Source organism: Solanum stenotomum, chromosome 10, assembly GCF_019186545.1.
Source record: "Solanum stenotomum isolate F172 chromosome 10, ASM1918654v1, whole genome shotgun sequence".
Classification (NCBI taxonomy): Eukaryota; Viridiplantae; Streptophyta; class Magnoliopsida; order Solanales; family Solanaceae; genus Solanum; species Solanum stenotomum.
Genome location: NC_064291.1, coordinates 24576864 through 24596860, shown reverse-complemented (window position 1 = coordinate 24596860; position 19997 = coordinate 24576864). Strand labels below are relative to the sequence as shown.

At 35.1% G+C, this 19997-nt stretch overlaps 1 protein-coding gene and 1 pseudogene across 2 annotated transcripts; one reads left to right on the top strand and one right to left on the bottom strand.

The window, feature by feature from the left end:
* Nucleotides 1–1400: 1400 nt before the first annotated feature.
* On the top strand, nt 1401–6164 carry LOC125842244 (pentatricopeptide repeat-containing protein At1g09900). Of its 2 annotated transcripts, XM_049521501.1 has the most exons (4): nt 1401–4348; nt 4969–5082; nt 5270–5511; nt 5600–6164. In XM_049521501.1, exon 1 carries the CDS (start codon nt 1462–1464, stop codon nt 3991–3993), a length of 2532 nt encoding a protein of 843 aa, XP_049377458.1. In that variant the 5' UTR covers nt 1401–1461; the 3' UTR covers nt 3994–4348; nt 4969–5082; nt 5270–5511; nt 5600–6164. The 2 variants fall into 2 exon arrangements, with proteins under 2 accessions (XP_049377458.1, XP_049377459.1); XM_049521502.1 differs by lacking the exon at nt 4969–5082 and having other exon boundaries at nt 5600–6163.
* A 7738-nt stretch (nt 6165–13902) lies between these two features.
* On the bottom strand, nt 13903–14779 carry LOC125842837 (protein FAR1-RELATED SEQUENCE 5-like; annotated as a pseudogene).
* Nucleotides 14780–19997: the final 5218 nt, after the last annotated feature.

The following is a 19997-nucleotide window of genomic DNA, read 5'->3' as shown; positions in this document are numbered from 1 at the left end:
GAAATAATTTCATAGACCTCCTCTTAGATATTGCTCTATCATACTGATCTTTTTTGTGGTTGCGATATTAAGTTTATCTTTTTTAATTATTTTGATTTTTTTAACAATCTCTTTTACCTATTTTTTAGTATTAGAAATAAAATACAATTTGACAAATCTGCTCTTTCTCTAATACTAGGGAATTTGACTACGCTTCACGCGATCTTTGAAATAATTATTAAAGAATTACTTTTTCTTCAATTAATTATATATGTTCTCTCTATTGCCCAAACGTAATATTATCACTTTGTTTTTTAATTGTATATTAATTATGAAGATCGTTTTGAAATGGCGATTGGAATGAAACTTAAACAGATTTAGCATCTATAATCTATTAAATGGGGGATAGTACATTCTTCATCAATATGTCAAGATATATTTTCTTAGTAATTTTTTTGTTTCGTTTATATTGCACTAAACATGCATTTAACAATAAATTTTAATGTCACTTAGTACATTTTATTGAAATATCAACGAATTTGAATCTTTATATTACAACATATACTTTGGTGTACCTTTTTTCTTGAGTATCTAAGAATTATGTGTTGAAGTAACTGAAAAATACTAATAAAATACATCAGCATGTCTTATTATTCTTTGTCATATTGATATGATAAAACTTCTTTAAATATTTCATTTTTCAATCGTTCTTGTTCCTTTTTCAAATATACAATTTAGGTTTGTATGACTTTTGCATACATCACATCTATTGATATTTAAGATTCTTCGGTTGCATTTATATTAAAAGATAAATGTTATGTTACACTCGCCAAATATAATTTTTCAGAAAGTAATCTAAAAACGTTACGCCCGATAATTAAGTCTCAATATATTCAACCTCGAATGAGAACATAATTATTTTTTTTTGAATTATTAACTCGCTTACTATATTTTTATGTATATCTTTTATATGAAATACATCGATAAATAGATTCATATTAACTATGAAAAAATATTTGATAGATAATAAACCTCACATATTATATAGAGAATAATAAAATTGAGGGTTAATTAAATTGAATACTCTGATAATATGCTTTAATTTCAAATATACTCATTGCATTTTCAAATCAAATGATTACACCTCTTTCTATATGAAATTAATACATGGAGATATATTCATAACTAAGTATATTAAAATATAATTTTAAAAATTAATCATAAAAATTTTATGTGTTAAATTTTGTGATTTTATTTTTATAATACATTAAAAATCGAATCAACTTATTTAGTTATGTGTATTCATTTTTAAATTTTTTTTTGAATACACATATTTTTTACTTGAAAGGTCAAAATTAAATAGGGCGAATGAATGAGGCTTCACTTTCCCCAGTAAAGAGAAGTGCTGTCATCCCAAGTAAGCTATTGGAACTCGTCTGAACTTTGTTGTTGTGTACAAGAAATGCATTAGATTCTGACTAGATGTTGTTGAACTCGAATATATGCGCTACCTTGCCTAGCCATAGAAAGCTTTGCAACATTCTATGGTTTGGTTCATGGTATAATCGTCTTTATGCTGCAAAATTTGGGGCTTCTCTATCGGGAATCCATTTTCGTGGAAACCCATTTACTTATAATGGAGTAATCATTGCATTATTTTCTACAAGTGATAGCCCTAGATTTAATCCGAACCCTAAATTATACTTGCAAAATGGTAATTCTGGAGATGGGTATGTTGTAAAAGAAGAATTGGGTATTAAGGAATGTAAAGTTTTGAGCCTTTCTGATACTTGTTTTACTGATGATGGAAAAAATTGCTGCTATATACATAATGCTAGTAGTTGTAGGTTTGACCATGTCCATGAGTTTGAAGATTCAGAGAATGAAGATGGAGGAGGTGATTTGGTCTGTACTGATGATGATTTTAAGGTTTTGGATTCATTTGGTAAAAGTAAAAAACAAGTCAACAGGGCAGAAAATGTTGGCATTTCTGGAAGAATTGAAGAGGAAATGGGACATCATTTGGTTAAGGAAACATGTAGATTAATTGAACGTCTGTCAGCTTGGAATCCACAGCTTGAAATAGAATTGAGGCGTTTGCTAAGAAGTATGAAGCCTCACCAAGTTTGTGCTGTGTTAACGTCTCAATCAGATGAAAGAATTGCTTTGAAATTCTTTTATTGGGCAGACCAGCAGTGGCGGTACCGACATGACCCTATCATTTACTATGTGATGCTTCAACTTCTAAGCAGGACAAAGTTGTGCCAGGGAGCTAAGCGCATTCTTAAACTGATGGCACGAAGAAGAATTCCACAGAGACCTGAAGATTTTGGTTGTGTGATGGTTGCTTTTAGTCGAGCTGGACATTTAAGGAAAGCAATGCAGATCCTGAATGTGATGCAAAGAGCAGGAATTGAGCCTGATTTGTCTATATTCAACACTGCAATTTATGTTTTGGTGAAGGGTGATAAAACTGAGAAAGCATTGAGGTTTCTGGAGCGGATGCAACTAGTTGGGATAACACCAAATGTTGTTACATACAATTGCTTAATCAAAGGTTATTGTGATGTGCATCGCGTTGAAGATGCGTTAGAGTTGATTGCTGAAATGCCGTATAAGGGCTGTTACCCAGATAAAGTTAGTTATTATACTTTGATTGCATTCTTTTGCACGAAGAAACAAACTGATGAAGTGAGGGAGTTGGTGGAGAAAATGGCTAAAGATAGTAACTTATTGCCTGACCAGGTTACTTATAACACTATTATACATATGCTTTCAAAGCATGGTCATGCTGATGAAGCCTTAGGATTCTTAAGGGAAGCTGAAGAAAGAGGATTCCGAGTGGATAAAGTGGGCTATAGTGCTGTAGTGAACTCCTTCTGTAAAGAAGGAAGTTTAGATAAGGCAAAGGAACTGGTCAATGAAATGATTGCCAAAGGATGTCCTCCTGATGTGGTTACTTACACTGCAGTACTGAATGGGTTTTGCCTTGCAGGGAGAATTGATCAAGCAAAAAAGTTACTTCAACATATGTACAAATATGGTTGCAAGCCAAATACTGTAACATACACTGCCCTGTTAAACGGGCTTTGCCAGAGTGGAAGGTCTGCTGAGGCACAGGAGATTATGAACACGTGTGAAGAATGGTGGTGGAGACCGAATGCTATTACATTTAGTGTGGTAATGCATGGTTATCGTAGGGAAGGGAAACTGTCTGAAGCCTGTGAGGTGGGTAGGGAAATGATTGGAAAGGGCTTTTTCCTTTCTCCCGTTGAAATTAACCTGATCATTAAATCTCTTTGCCAAGAGGGCAGAGCAGATGAAGCAAAGAGGTTTATGGTAGAATGTCTGAAGAAAGGATGTGCTGTTAATGTTGTGAATTTCACCACTGTAATTCATGGTTTCTGTCTAAAGAATGAGTTGGATGCTGCTCTCTCTGTCCTTGATGACATGTATTTAATCAATAAACACCCTGATGTTGTCACATATACAACGTTAATAGATGGATTAGGAAAACAAGGAAGGATAGAGGAAGCTATTGGGCTGTCCAATAAAATGCTTCATAGAGGGGTGCTTCCCACTGCTGTGACATATCGTACAGTCATCCATCGATTTTGTCAGCAACATAGGGTGGATGATCTGTTGGTATTACTGGAAAAGATGCTTTCAAGAGAGGGGTGCAAGACTGCCTATAATCAGGTTATTGAAAAACTCTGTGGTTTAGGATATACTGATGAGGCTTATAAGCTATTGGGAAAGGTCCTCAGGACAGCTTCAAGAGTTGATTCAAATACCTGCCACATTCTTATAGAGAGCTATTTAAAGGGAGGGAATCCTCTTTCATCATATAAGGTGGCGTGTCGAATGTTCAACCGGAACCTTATTCCTGACTTAAAGGTCTGTGACAAGGTGAGGGATAGATTGATGCAAGGTGGCAGAGTAGAAGAGGCTGACAAGCTCATGTTGCGCTTTGTCGAGCGTGGCCATAAGTTGCCTCAGCTTCAGAGGACTTGAATTTTGAATAGTAAAGAGGAAATCATTGTGTGTTTTTAGGACATATTACTGTTCTGACAACGCTACAATAGGAAAGTATAGACATCGAAAGGCAAATGATTCAGTAGCTCATTATATTTCAGAAAGAAGTCACTATCTCAAGCATACCAAGATTTCTTGAAATGCTGGTGGTTTGTCAGATCAGAGTGCTGATATGGACATCAAGTCTTGGACACGTCCCCATTAATCCTCTCTGTTTTGCAAACTTAATTCTTATTCAATTTGAAGGATAAAGATAACTGCTCTAAAACAACAACTCTGCTTGTCACCTCCGATTGAAAAAAATGATGAATTTTAATAGTTTCATCTCATCAAGGTAAGTTTCTATCAAGTCTCTAAATCTATAATAACCACTAATTGTTGAATCAATATTCTTTTGTTGTTCAATGATCTCCTTCTGGATTTGATTAATCACTTTTTATCATAACTAGTATTGTTTGTCAGTATTTGGGTGTTCATCATAGACTTAATTGTTTGCCAAATATATACAAGCATAATTTTTTTGTTGTTTGATTAATGTTGAATTCAACTTGAATTTGTGTAGAGTTTTCTTTTTATATTGGGTTGAACAATATCTAGTTTATTTAGGAGACACTAGAGGGGCGGTGCTAGGGTACCGAAAGGGGTTTATCCGAATTCCCTTTGTCGAAAAATTACATTATATATGGTCAAACTTATATCTTATTTATATTGTAGAGGTTGAACCCTTGACTTCTTAGTATGATTTCTTCTTTAAATTTTAAGAGATTAACTTGTGTGCACTGACTGTGTAAAGTTTTTTTACACAATTAGGTAAGTTTAACGGTAATAGCCAAACTCAGTTAAACCTCTAATCTATTTCTTTTTAATATTTGAGATCTCTTAATATTTATTACTGTAATTTTTTTCTCTCTCTCATACTCCATAACCGTCGGAATTTTTATTTCTCTGTCTCAGACTCCTAATCGTCGGACTTGGGATTCTTTTATCCGAACTTCTATCTCCCCTTAGCTGCTAAGCTCCTCATGGGTTTGATGATCTCTTTTATTCATGTGAAATTATCCATAAAAGGTTGTTACCTTTGATTTTTTGGGGAATTATTTTAAATTTGTAGCAGATGTTTGTAATCTGAATCTATTATAGATTCTTGTGATGTTTCAACCTGATGTCGTTATCTCCAATCTCCAATCTCATCTGAACCTGGTTCTTCTGGATTCTTGGCTTATTCATCTGAACATGAAAACCCTCTTCTTCCCAGGTTGTGTGCTTGCTGTTGTGGATGACATTCCTTGCATGTTTCAAGGCCACATCGAGAATGTAGCACATCTTAAGCAACAGTATGGGTTAAACAAGACTGCAAATGAAGTGATCATTGTTATTGAGGCTTACAGGACTTTGAGGGATAGAGGTCCTTATCCTCCAGATCAAGTTGTGAAAGATATTCATGGAAAGTTTGCATTCGTTCTTTATGATAGTGCTTCGAAGAGTACCTTTCTAGCTGTAAGTTTTCTTTATCATTTTATCTTGATCTTGACTTATCTTTGATATTCTCGGTCTTGGATTAAATGTATGAGTTTTGGTGTTATAGGATGTTGATGGCAGTGTGCCCTTCTTCTGGGGTACCAATTCTGAATTCCACCTAGTTCTCTCGGATGATGCTGACATTGTGAAGCAAGGCTGTGGGAAATCCTTTGCACCATTTTCTAAAGGTAATGTCAATGAACTTCTTGCTTTGAAGGGAAAGGTCCTGGAACCTAATAAGTGTACGTGGGGTTTATTTTTATTTTTGCGATAAGTAATCCGTAAGAGAACCTTCTATTGATAAGGAAAAACAAGGGGCCAGATCATCTATAGGGGGGTGATGGAAATTGAAAAACATGCTCTTTGCAGACCAAGCCCCATATTGAAACGAATGATTTGATGCTTGTCAGATTCTATTGTGCAAATAGTTATCTTTGTATAATGTTTGGTTTCCTTTTCTCTGGCGACATAGAGGATAAATTAGGGAGAGCTAGGTGGGTTCATTTGGCAAGACTGAGATATGTTTATTCACAAATCAATCAAATGGGATATGGGATTCATAAACACGTGACATACGACCTCTGTTTTGGTTGTGTGTGTCATATGCTTTTCATATTCCACCACCTTCTCGAAATTGGTTTTTCCCTATGTTTTATGTTAATTGTTTCGTTGATGTCCATTGATTTACTTTTAAATCTTTTACAGAATTCCTAATGATGATTGTGTTGGTTGCGGTGCCTTTTCACATCTTTTGGTGGCTTGAGGAGTTATGAGACAAAACAGGAAATTGCCAGACACCTACAGATGTGATATGGAGTCGTATCTTTTGGATGTGTTGTGTAATTATGGGTACAACCTATGGCTCGAGCTCTCCAAAAATATTGAGAGGTTCTTTGGGTGCGCAACGACCCCGCAGCAGAACTCTTTCATCTGTTCATGATGCCATATTGGAGGAGTTGGTTGTTCCAGCAGAGATTGTTGGGAAGTATCACGTTGGCCCCAAGTATAAGTTGGAGACCTTTTCAACAGTTAACAGAAAGCTTTCAGGCAAAGATGTTGTGTTTGAGTACCCCATTACTGACCTCATCTATTTGACGTGAAACTACACATTAGCGGTTTCTCCTTTGTAATTTTGGCACTACCATTTTGTTTTAGAATGATGTGAAATTCCTATCATTTTTAAGTTAAAACCATGTCTCGGGTTTGTTTATTGAAACTTGGTTTCATTGGTCAAAACAAAAAACAAGAAAATCTGTGAATTTTTGAAAGCATTGAGCTTAATTGGATTGTCTAAAATGGTTTGCACTTTTTAATTTTTAGAAAAACAAAAACCTGATAGCATTTCACTTCATTAGATACCAAATGTTATAACAACATTATAATCTCGCAAGTTAGATCAAAGGATAATATGTACGTTATTTCTAAACTCTTATAAGCTTTGTGCACCTTTACACTACTATCAGGCAACCTAACGCTCGCTCCCGTTTGCCCCGTTTATTTGTTCTTGATAGATTTTTGCTATATAGTGAAAACTTGAAGAAAACACAAAAAAGATCAAATCTTGCAAGTTAATTTTGCTTCTTTAGTCCCTTTTCATATCCAAGATTGTCATTTTCAAACACCCTTTTGGCCTTTTTCTTTGTTCTTGATAGATTTGGCTAGATACAAGTGTTGCAAAATGAGCTTTTGCAAATGAAAATCCCAATGGAATAGTGATAACTAAGATAAGAATTAACTAGAAAAGGAAAAACAGGAAAAGAAGCTAGCTAAGATAACACTAGATAATTTCATTCATAAGAAAGGAAAGAGAACCTTTCAGTACAATATATAGCCGTCCAAGGATAGTGACCTCTCTTGGATGCTAGCTGACTCATAGTACTAAATAATAACTCTGTCAGAGGACTATAAATGCAGAATAAAACTATTACAGAACTAAACTGTAGTTAATGAAATTAGTATTTAAACTACTAAAACTGAAATGTAATTTCCTATTATCTTTAACTAACTCCCCCTCCAATCAGTTACGTTTGTCCTTCACAACATATGAAGTTGTTCTAGATCAAAAGTGCAACACTTCTCCCTCCTTAAAAAGACTTCCTTGTCCTCAAGGAATAAATGTTGGAAACCTCCTCTTAATGGCAACAAAGTCTTCCCATGTAGCTTGTTCAGGCTACATATCCTTCCAGTGTACTAAGACTTGAGCAACTGCTTTGTTCCCTCTCTTGATCCACCTTCTGTCCAGCACCACTATTGGATCCACACAATAAGGGCTAGCAATGTCAACCATTGGTGGATGATTGAAATTTTGAGGTATCTCATAGCAAGGCTTAAGCTGTGAAACATGAAATGTAGGGTGCAAAGCAACGTGAGAAGCCAAGCATAACATGTAAGCCACCTTTCCAATCTTCTGACTTATTTGATAGGGCCCATAATACTTAGAAGATAACTTGTTGAAAGGTTGATTGGATAGAGTGACCTGCCTGTATGGTTGAATTTTGAGGTATACCCAATCACCTTCAGAAAATTGTCTATCACTCCTTCATTTGTTAGCTAGATCAGACATCCTTTGTTGTTCCTTGGCCAGATGAAACTTCAACAATTGAGTCTTGAACTCTCTAATAATCAAGCTCCTGTCCACCTCTTCATCTACAGCCTCCCCTAGTAGATATGGCAAATGATTAGGAAGAGGTTGCCCATACAAAGCTTCATAGGGACTTGTTTGAATTGCTGAATGAAAGGTAGAGTTATACCACCACTCAGCCAAGGCAAGATACATCCCCCAATCCTGCTGATTATCTGCACAGAAACACCTTAAATGCGTTTCCAATGTTCTGTTTACAACCTCTGTTTGACCATAGGATTGCGGGTGGTAAGCAGTTGATGTACTGAACACAGCTCCCTGCATTGAAAACAAGTCTTGCCAGAACCTGCTAATGAAAATAGGGTCTCTATCACTAACCACATTTTCGGGCATTCCATGTAATCTATAAACTTGGTCCAAAAACATGTGTGCCACAGAAGCTGCAGTATCCGGATGAGTTAGGGCTATGAAGTGAGCATATTTTGTCAGTCTATCTACTACCACCATAATAGTAGTTTTGCCCTTGGACTTGGGCAATCCCTCAATGAAGTCCATACTAATACTGGACCAAGCTGAAGAGGGAATCTGCAGAGGTTGCAACAAGCCAGGAGAAGCTGCAAAACCACTTTTGTTTCTTTGACAAACCTCACACTGTCTGATATAGTTGACCACATCCTCCTTTAAGCCCTTCCAGTAGAACAATCCAGCCAACCTTCCGTAAGTGTTATCCATGCCAGAGTGGCCACCAGATGGTGTATCATGCGACTTGCTAATCAGATCCCTCCTAAGTTGGACTTCCTTACCCACCATTAATTTCCCATGCCTTCTCAATTGCTGGTGGATGTAAGAGTATCCTTTGTGACCCTCTAATTGTTCCTTGAGGTCCTCAATCAATTTAGCTAGTCCTTCATCATTAGACCAGCTGTCCCTTATCCTTTCAAACAATGAAGAGTCCACAAGAGCAACAACAACTACTAATAAGAGAGCATCTGCAACTTTATTCTCCCTTCTTTTCTTGTACTTTATTTCAAAGTTATATTGCATAAGTTTAGCCACCCATTTCATTTGAAATCCAGTATGTAGCTTTTGATCTAGAAGGTATTTGAGGGACTTCTGATCAGTTTTGACCACAAATTATCTTCCCACTAAATACTGATTCCATTTAGTCACAACCATTGCTAGAGCCAGCAGTTCCTTGTCATACACTGATAGGCTTAAGTGCTTACAGACAGTCCCTTGCTAATGAAAGTTATAGGATGGCCCTCTTACATTAGGACTGCCCCAACACCCAAGTCATAAACACTTGTTTTCACAATGAACATCAATGAACTAACTGGCATGGCCAACACCAGAGCAGTAGTTAGTGCTTGCTTTAAGTAATCAAAAGCATTGGTGGCCTTATCTGACTATTTGAACCCTTTTTTTAAGCAAATCTGTCAATGGTCTACTAATTATACCACAGTTCTTGATGAACCTTCGATAATAGCCAGCTATACCAAGGAACCCTCGTAGTGACTTGATGGTTTTAGGAATAGGCCATTGTCGTACTGCTTCCACTTTTTTTTTGGATCAGTAGCTACCCCCTCTGCAGCCATAAAATGGCCTAAATACTCCACTCTATTAGCTCCAAAAGTGCATTTTCCCTTCTTGGCAACCTGATTGTGTTGTAACAACAGCTCAAAGGTGATTCTCAAGTGTCCCACATGCTCCTGTAAGCTGCTACTAAACACCAAAATATCATCAAAGAACACTAGAATAAACTTCCTCAAATGAGCCTTGAATACATGATTCATTAGACTTTGAAAGTTGGATGGAGCATTAGTTAGGCCAAATGGCATTACTAGGTACTCATAATGTCTAGAATGAGTCCTAAAAGTTGTCTTGTAGATGTCATCCTGGGTCATTCTGATTTGGTGGTAACCCGACCTTAAAATAGATCTTGGACCCCCCCTCCCAACTCATCAAGCAATTCCTCAATTATTGGAATTGGGAACTTGTCCTTGATTGTTGCTTTGTTTAGAGCCCGATAATCAACACAAAGTCTCCATGACCCATCTTTCTTTCCCACGAGCACCATTAGTGAAGCATATGGACTAAAACTTGCCTAGACAATACCTTGATCTAGCAGTTCCTGCACAAGTTTTTCAATTACATCTTTTTGCTTGGATGAGTACCTATAAGGCCTAAGATTTACTGGATTACTACTGCCCAGTAGAGGAATCCTATGGTCAAAGGATCCCCTAGTAGGTGGCAGCCCTTTAGGTTTATCAAATAGTTGACTGAATTCTTCTGTGAGAGCCAAAATTTGAGGATGACTCTCAACATTAATTTCTGCTCTTATAGCTTTTGGTACTACTTTGATCATGAATAACTTACTACCATTCTCCACCATATTACCCAATATTTTGGACTCTACAGTCTTGACCTCTTCCACCTTGCCAGTTAGCATTCATTCCCTTCCTTGGTATTGAAACTTCATGATCAACTTCTGGAAATTGAAGTAGAGATCACCTAGAGGTTTGAGCCATTGAACCCCTAGTATGACATCACATGATCCCAATGGAATAAGCAAAAAATCATCCTTGAAAGTGGATCCTCCCATCAACCAGTTGAACTCTTTGCAGACTTCAACTGTTTGCCTCATTCCCTCATCTGCAACATTGACAAGTTGAGGACTTATAGTCTGGATTGGTAGTCCCCACCTCTTGGCCAATTCTTCCTCCATGAAGTTACGGGTGCTACCAGGGTCAATCAAGATACTGAGTGAGCCTTGATCACAGTAACCTGTAACTCTCAAGGTGTGGTAGCCAGTCACACCGGTAATAGCATGGAGAGATATTTCATAGACTTCCTTCTCTCATTCTTCATCCACTTGGGGTTCTTGATCCTCAGGAACATCATCTATGATGATCTCAGCATCCTCCTCCACCTCCAGCAAGTGTAGTTGAGTTTTTGATGCACATTTGTGTCCTGGCACAAACTTTTCATCACAGAAAAAAAAAGTCCCTTTTGTCTCTTTTCATTCAACTCAGATTAAGATAATCTTCTACCCTTGTCCCTGTTGAAACTTGTTGTTGGTTCCCTTTTAAACCCTGTACCCTTACTCTCACTGTTTGGAGAATACCCCTTCTGGTAAGGGTTTCCCCCACTAGGCATCAAGCTTTTAGTCAATTTCATTTGAGCATGTAGTTGAGACTCTATGTTCCTAGCAAACTGGTAGGCTTGAGGTAAGGTAAAGGGTCTGTGAGACTTTACAGTGAAGCCAATCTCAGGTTTCAGCCCTGTGATGAATCCACTGATGGCATGCTCAGGCAGTATAGATAGCATGGTCACGATCCTATCTAATTCCCTTTGGTATTCTTTCACCGAACCTACTTGCCTCACCAACTTAAACTCCGACATGGGATCCTCATAATCACCACCAAACCTGTCCACCAAAGCATACACATACTCATCCCAAGTGGGATATAGTATGTTTGGTCTAATCTTGATATAAGAGAGATTCCATTCAATAGCAATATCATCAAAATGTAAGGCAACCACCCTCACCTTTTGGGCATAAGGGATGTCATCATAAGAGAAGAACTGGTCTACCTTATACATCTAAGTTCTTAAGTTGGTCCCATCAAATCGAGGAAAATCTACCTTTGTAAGTCGAGATAGAGATCCACTACCATGGGATACAGGTGAGTGAGGGATAGGGTGAACAAAACCTCTACCTCCTTGGCCTGTTGTTGGAATCTGCCCCGAATACATAGGAAACTGAGGTCCTCCATAACCCCCTGATGTTTGAGGGTAATGACCTCCTGTTGGTGTGTGATACTGCCCAGATCCATATTGATAACCCATAGGAGATTGAAACATAAGGGGGTTACTAGTAGAGGCAGTAGTAGCCCAAACCATGGGGTTTCTAGAAGGAGTGTAAATATCACCAGGAGCTTCACTACTTGTTACCCCTTTTCCCTTTTCATTTGTTGTAGCAGTGTTGATAGACTCACGCAGTGCAACTATGGCCTTCTTATGTTGTTCTTCGATCTGGTTTTGCCTCATAGTGAAGTTGGCCATCTCTAATGTCATTCTATCAAACATTACCTTGATCTCTGTCATATCATTAGCCATAGTTGAATACCCACAGAGCTCAGGAGAGTGCTCTAATACCAAATGTTGCAAAATGAGCTTTTGCAAATGAAAATCCCAATGGAATAGTGATAACTAAGATAATAATTAACTAGAAAAGGAAAAATAGGAAAAGAAGCTAGCTAAGATAACACTAGATAATTTCATTCATAAGAAAGGAAAGAGAACCTTTCAGTACAATATATAGCCGTCCAAGGATAGTGACCTCTCTTGGATGCTAGTTGACTCATAGTACTAAATAATAACTCTGCCAGAGGACTGTAAATGCAGAATAAAACTATTAAAGAACTAAACTGTAGTTAATGAAATTAGTATTTAAACTACTAAAACTGAAATGTAATTTCCTATTATCTTTAACTAACTCCCCCTCCAATCAGTTACATTTGTCCTCCACAGCATATGAAGTTGTTCTAGATCAAAAGTGCAACATTGTGACAACTTGACCAATAACACAAAAAGATCAAATCTTGGAAGTTAACTTTACCTATAAGTTATTGGAGGGGTATTGCCATTTTCAAATACTGTTTGACCTTTTTCTTTGTTCTTAATAGATATTACAATATGCAAATGTGACAACCTGTTCAAAAACACAAAAAGATCAAATCTTGCAAGTTAATTTTGGATATAGAGGTTAAGGTTATTGAAGGAGTTTTCTTGATTTTATCATGGGTAGATTTGTGAGAAGCTTTTCATGTGTAAACAACTATAGTAAACAATTCAAATCTTCATATTAATAAATAAAATTCTTACATCTACATACAATGTGATGTATTGCAAACAAATGTATAACATCTTATTAGCTACATCTTTGTGCATGTGTGTATATATTTAATGCCTATTATTATAATTTGATTTTATTCCATTAATTTTATTGAGATATTCTTGCTAATTCATGTGAGTAAATAAATACAAAACCAACAATATAAAGCACAAACTTGAATTAAAACTGTAACAGTGATTGCAATTACAATTGAAAACAAAATCTTGAAAGGAAAAAATTGTACATTAGAACCTAGAATTATTTTCTACCAAAAGAAAAGAAAAATAAATAAATTCTAGATGTTTGTCTCTCCATCAGTCTTGAAGCTCGAGTCTCGAAGCTCTAAACACAAGTTTAACATTCATAAATCATCAATCTTACCTATATGGATATGAAGTTGTTTTCATCAGATCCTGAAAAAGTACTAAAAGTCATTTTAACATGTATAGATATGCAAATACGTTATAAATATATAGGAACACGATAAGAGCAAATCTACCGTGAATGAGGTATGATATCCATGGTTAATTTGTCCTTGAAATGATCCTGAATATGATTGGAAGTGCTTTTTTTAAAAGCAAAAAGAAGTACAATTTATTAGATAAATTTATGGAGGTAGATGAAAATAAATTTTAATAAACACATAACATAGAAGATTTTACCATTATAAAGTTGTACTAGGAGTTGTACTAAGCAGTCGTGATGTGCTTTGAGATTCCAATTCAATTATAGAGCTTGAACTATACATCAAATATCAAAGTTACAAAAAATAATAATCAATAATTATTACATTATATAAAGTGTTGCACTATATAAAGTGAGATTACCTCATTCATTGCCTTTGTCCTTTGCCTTGCCATTCTTTGAACTTTTGATTTGACTAGTTTGTTTCTTAGAAGAACATTTTTTTAACCTTCAGAGATTTTTCCATACCACCTTTCATTCTCAATGAATTTGGACGTCCTTTAGTTACCACACATAAAGGGTCAATCAAGATAGTGTTTTGTCTCTGCTCACTTGTGTTTAGTTCTACATTTGATTCGTTAACTAGACCATCACATATATTATCATTCTCGGCCTAGTAAGGAAGTTCATCAAGTTCTTTACATAGTTGAAATAATCTTTGATACACAAATTTATAATGTCTTTCGGACCGTGTAGCTCGTTCAGAGAGACCAAAAGAATGCATCATAATATTATTGAACCATCTATAGAGGAAGGCTTCAAATTATTCACTTGTGATTTGTCATTTGAAATGTCAGTAACTTTTTCTTTGGTTGCATACTTTGTCCACCGATTCAACAGATAACAGGATGGAAGTGAGTAAATTTTTTTCTTTATAAATACCATAAGCACATGCCTACATAAGATTCCCATGAACTCAAACTTACGACAAAAACAAGTAGCATCTTTCAGTATAAGGTTCAATCTAATCGTGTATGGAGGAGTTTGTTTTTTAAACAAGTGAATTTTATAGATATGTATTCCATTCCGAACCTCAATCTTTTCTGAAATAAATTTTTGAGACTGAATCAATTCTTCTTGAAATTTTTGAAATATTTTTCTGGTATATACCTTTGTTGCTTCATCCTCCATGGGATATAAAGTCTTCAATATAGTCTTTGAATATTTTGTTTTATATTCCTTTTCCCTTATTTTATCATACCTAGCATCAATAGCTTTATCATATTGTGCTACAAATACACTCATCAGTGTACATGATCCTTAAAAAAATTGTTCATACTTTCACCTCTTTGAGTTGTTAACATTCCAGCACAAAAATTCCTTCTCACATATGCTGGAATCCATTTTTCACTGATTGCATATATTCTTTGCAACCAACTATTTTCTTTCAAATTGTAGGTTTTTATAATATCAGTCCATGCAACTTCAAATTTCTCATGTGTTGTTGTATCATGTAGACACTTACTAAACTTTGTTTTGAATTCATCAAAGTCATGATAGACATGACTTAAATATTCAGAAATTTTCTTCTCAATGTGCCACATGCAAAAGTGGTGTGCACAATTTGGAAAGACATTTGCCACTGCTTTTGTAATTGGAGCATCCTAATCCGTGATAATTGTATGAAACATAACACCAAACATTGCCTTTTTCCAAGTGCGAAGTAACCACTCAAAAGTTTCTTGAGTTTCATCCCAAAGAACAGTGGCGGACCTACCTTGGTCCAAGGGGTGTCAAGCGACACCCCTTCGTTGGAAAATTATGTTGTAGATAGTGATTAACTTTTAGTTTAATAAATATAAATACATAAATCGACACTTTTTGAAATAAGTTGAAGGTTTAGTCTATTGGTTAGAGGATTGCAAACACTCCATGAGGTCATGTGTTCAAGCCCTACTAGCCTATTTATAAATTTTTTTACTATAACCATTGACACCCCTTAATGAAAATTCTGTGTCCGCCACTCCAAAGAAGAGCACAACAAAATAAAATGAATTGATAATGATTATGAACTCCTGTAAATGGGACAAAAGGCATCTTATATCTATTTGTCAAGTATGTAGGATAAAAAATGACAACATCGCCAAAATTTTTATAAGCTATCCTAGATATAACATCTACCCAAAAACAATTAGCTAAATGACCTTCTACATCCATTTGTATTACATAAAAGAAGCCCGGGTTTTCAGATTGACGCTTTTGAAAGTACTTCAACATCAATTGGACATCTCCTTGCTCAAGATTCTTTTGCCTTTTAGTACTTAGATAATTTTGAATGTCTCGTCCAGTTAAATTGAGATTTTCTACACCCCTGCCTGAGTAATTAATATTGATGCAACTTTAGGACGAACACCTGAATTATCTAATAGATCAATAAGATTCTTTTGAGCTTCTGACTTTTTTCTTTTCGATCACAAGAATTTTTGGCTATGTGGAGAACCAAATTCATGATTATGGGTTGAGACCAGCTTAGCAACAACCCACTTTTCCTCTTCTTTCTTCGACAAATATATCAACACTTTGCACCCTTCTCTAGTTTCATCTCATTGTATATTTTTCTCGAGGCTCTTTTTTGAGCGAAATCCTTTTTTTGAACAAACAAATTCTTGACCTATTATTCATTTTATCTTTTCTTGATCTAGTGATTTGATCTTGTGGGCCCACCGCGTGTTGACAATTTTTTCAAGGATAGTGCCACGTAGGCCGAAAAAGGGTAGAAATTTATATATAAAATATGTTCAGGGGGGGGGGGGGGGTAATAGGACCTTAGTAAAGGTTAGGTGTGTCTCAAGGATTTTGGGCATAGGCTGGGGGGGGGGGTTACTTATGCATTTCCCCTAAAAAAAATTATGGTTTAAAAATGAGAGGAAACCCCTCTATTTATAGTCAACAAAGGGTAGTATGAACAAGTGTTTTTTTGTGTCTTATCTGAAAAGTCACGACCTTTCTGAGAAGTCACAACCCTTTGGAAAAGTCACAACTTATTAAAAAAGTCACAACTCATCGAAAAATCACAACCCTTTGATAAAATTCACAACTTATCGGAAAAGTCACAACTCGTCAAAAAAGTCACAACCTAAGTTAGGGATATTATAGTAATTTAACATTCAAGTTAGGAGTTCATGGTTTTAAGGTAATATATATATATATATATATATATAGATATAGATGTTCAATAAAATAAAACAAACTTAACTTAAATATTTATATATGTTCAATCCTAGTTACCTACTAACACATTTTCATTGTTGCTGCTAAATCCGATTGTTGTGTGAAACTCGTAAAACATGTCACTTAAAACTATCCTAATCTTTAACTATGTGATGACCATTGCAATGCCATTATACATGCATTAAGTCGTAAGAATTTTAAGACTTAATTGATATGTAATCTAAAGAAAAATGTCATGAGCTGCATATCTTGTGACTCTTTACATGTTATTGAGATCATCAGCACAAATGTGCGAATTGAATTTACTATATTTGGGGCAAGGGAGTATCCAAAGAAGCAATCAAACTAGCTAGCTAGGTTGATGCACCTATTTTAGCTTAAGAACCAGAGGAAATTTCTACCTTAACCTTTTGTAGCGCGCGTTTAAGGTTCAATTTTCGATCATGAAGGAAAATGTGTGTAGTTGCATTTGCATATGAAGCCGCGCAAAGCCATTGGTAATTAAAGAATTGGATGTGGCACCTCCAATGAAATATGAAGTCCGCTTCAAGATTCCTTAGTTTGTGGCACACTGATGTTTACGTCTGGAAAGCTAATTAGGTATGACTATTTAATCAATTGTGGACACTTTTGGGCATGTATCTCAACAAATTTTTTGTATGGACATTTTTCACAATGACAGTGCTAGTCAAGCTGTGAAATACTATATATAGTCATTAGTGTGGCCGGTTCCATGTGATTCTTCATGTTAGGGTGTTAGAAGATAAAATTATATGATTTCTATTGACTGAGAACCTAATTATTAATTATATAGTTACCTAACTCTGTGTACTTTGGGTTCTTAATTTTTCATTTTCTGTGTTGATCATGCTTAGTTAGGGGTTAGAAGTGCAAAGGATTCTGTTTAATCGATAGAAAGTTCGACCAGATACTTATTAGAATGTGTACTATGGTTGACGACTATGTGATCCAAATAAAATTGTTTCTATTATGAAATTTCCATTCATGTGTGCTTTTGATTCTCTGTGTTACTAATACCTCTTTTCACGATCATGCATGCATGGTGGTCCCTCGAATGAAATATTTTAATGGAAACAATATTTGATCTTAACCCTTTGCATATATAATTTGAAACTAAAAACTTTCTGCAAATCATTCTTTATATTTATTTTGTAAATTTTAAACAACTTCCAAATTAATTTCTTGAATAAGGTATTGAATGCAGCCTGCTTGCTTGTCGCCTTGATCATTTATAGGTTTGAGGCTCAGCCTTTGAGTCAGATTCGGCAAGCCTTTAATTGTTTTATATCCCGATCGAGCTAGCTATGAAAAAGAAAACCTCGTCAACATTCATATTTTCTTGGCTATGCTTTCCAAATTAAAAATGAATCTACCCTACCCTAGGCTATGTGCGGCACGAATTTTAGTCAAATCAATTTCTTTCTATCTTATGACCATGGTCACCAACTGCTGATAGCGCTATGCATGCTTTCTGGTTATGCATCCAACTTCTCTCTATGAAATATTTCTAGCAATTTTCATCAAGTAATGGCAGGAAATATCTTATTAGACTTCTTAACACATAGAGAACTAACAGTACGTTTTTACAGGCTAAAACACTACTCACTGATTACAGAATGATAGCTTAACTTAAACACCATACCTTTCCTGTATACATATATATTGTTTTTTCCTTCTCTGATAAATATATCCCTTTTCTGCGTGTATGTAGTCTTAGCTTTGATATCTACCATTCTATAATAACTCTCGTAAATTTAACAATATTCATCTACTGTGGTTATTTATACTAGAACGACCTATCCTGTTTGATTGTAATGTCTATTATTCGCAGATCTAGAACAAAGTACAAATACAATAGACAAGATCAATGACTCAATAGTTGGAGCAAGTGAATTTGGTAGTCATGACCAAGAAATCCAAACTCTTATATACAAATGCAACAGAATATGGAATGTTCATTCTGCTGGATCTGTTAATCCACATGCATCAGTTGTACGTATGCTATATTTTTATTTTCTCATTTTTTAGAATTTGCTAAAACTAATTTCCTACAATTGGTAAGGGGTATATATTTTAGTGATGTGATTCCTCTCTTCTTTGTTATGAATAATTTCATACAATGAAAATTTTATATCAATGTGAGTTATTTTGGTATATTTTTGGATGTGTATGTGTATCTATACATGTGTATGCTAGTTTAAGAAATAGTAATAGTTACTACTATTCAATAACTATAGTGAAAATCATAAATGTTTATCTAATTATATGTACTAAAATTTCTCAGTAGGATAGGGAAATTGTCAAATAATTGAATGAGCATGACCGAATGGAAATTTAACAATCAGCGTAGGGTAAATCGGTAGTTGAAATGAAGATATATGACGACCGGAAAATTTTTCATTGATAAAGGATCTTTAACGATCGGATTCAAAATCAGGTCATTAACTTTTAACGACGGAGCTTTTAGCTACCGGTGACGGTCAAATATTTTCCAGTCGTTATTGACCTATAACAATCAGATTTGGACTTATAACGACATAATTTTCTATCGCTAAAAGTCATATTTCTTGTAGTGATGGGTTCAGTTTTTCAATATATCTAGTTGTTTTGTTTCTTAAATTAATGTATATTGCCTTCATTTCAACGTTATGATACATTACAATTTTATCAAGGGTTGATGGTGGCTCCGGTAAAAATTTTAGGTCGAGATCCATGGGTGAGTCGCCATTGTTGAAAGTGAAAAAAAGCTACAAGAGTTGATACATAACAAAGGAGAAAGTATGGAAGGATTTCTTTATTTTATTTTTTTGCTTTTAGTAGATCAAATTTATTGAATTTTTTTTTATTCTTAGTTGCTTTCAACAGATCTTTTAATGTATCTAGTTGATTTTGATTCTTAAATTAATGTATAATTCGTTTGTTTCACCTTTACGATACATTACAATTTTATCATGTACAGTATATCATTTTCAAATATTATTTTTGATACATAATTCTAGTTAATTAAAACGCAAATTACAATGTATCATGTTTATAGTAATGTATTAGATACACAACTATTACAAATTTCGTTATCTTTTACTATCAAATACATATACCCAGCCTTGTTCAACTAGAAGGCTAGGCATCTGTAGACACAATCAAATATTATTGTTGATACATAAACACTAATGTTATATAACAAAATCAATTTGTATCATATTCATAGTTATGTATATGAGACATATAACTTTGTTATGTATATAACATAGTTATGTATCACATGCTATTAAGCATCTGCAACACTGTTTTATATGTAAATCAGTGTATATCATATTCATAGTTTTTTTT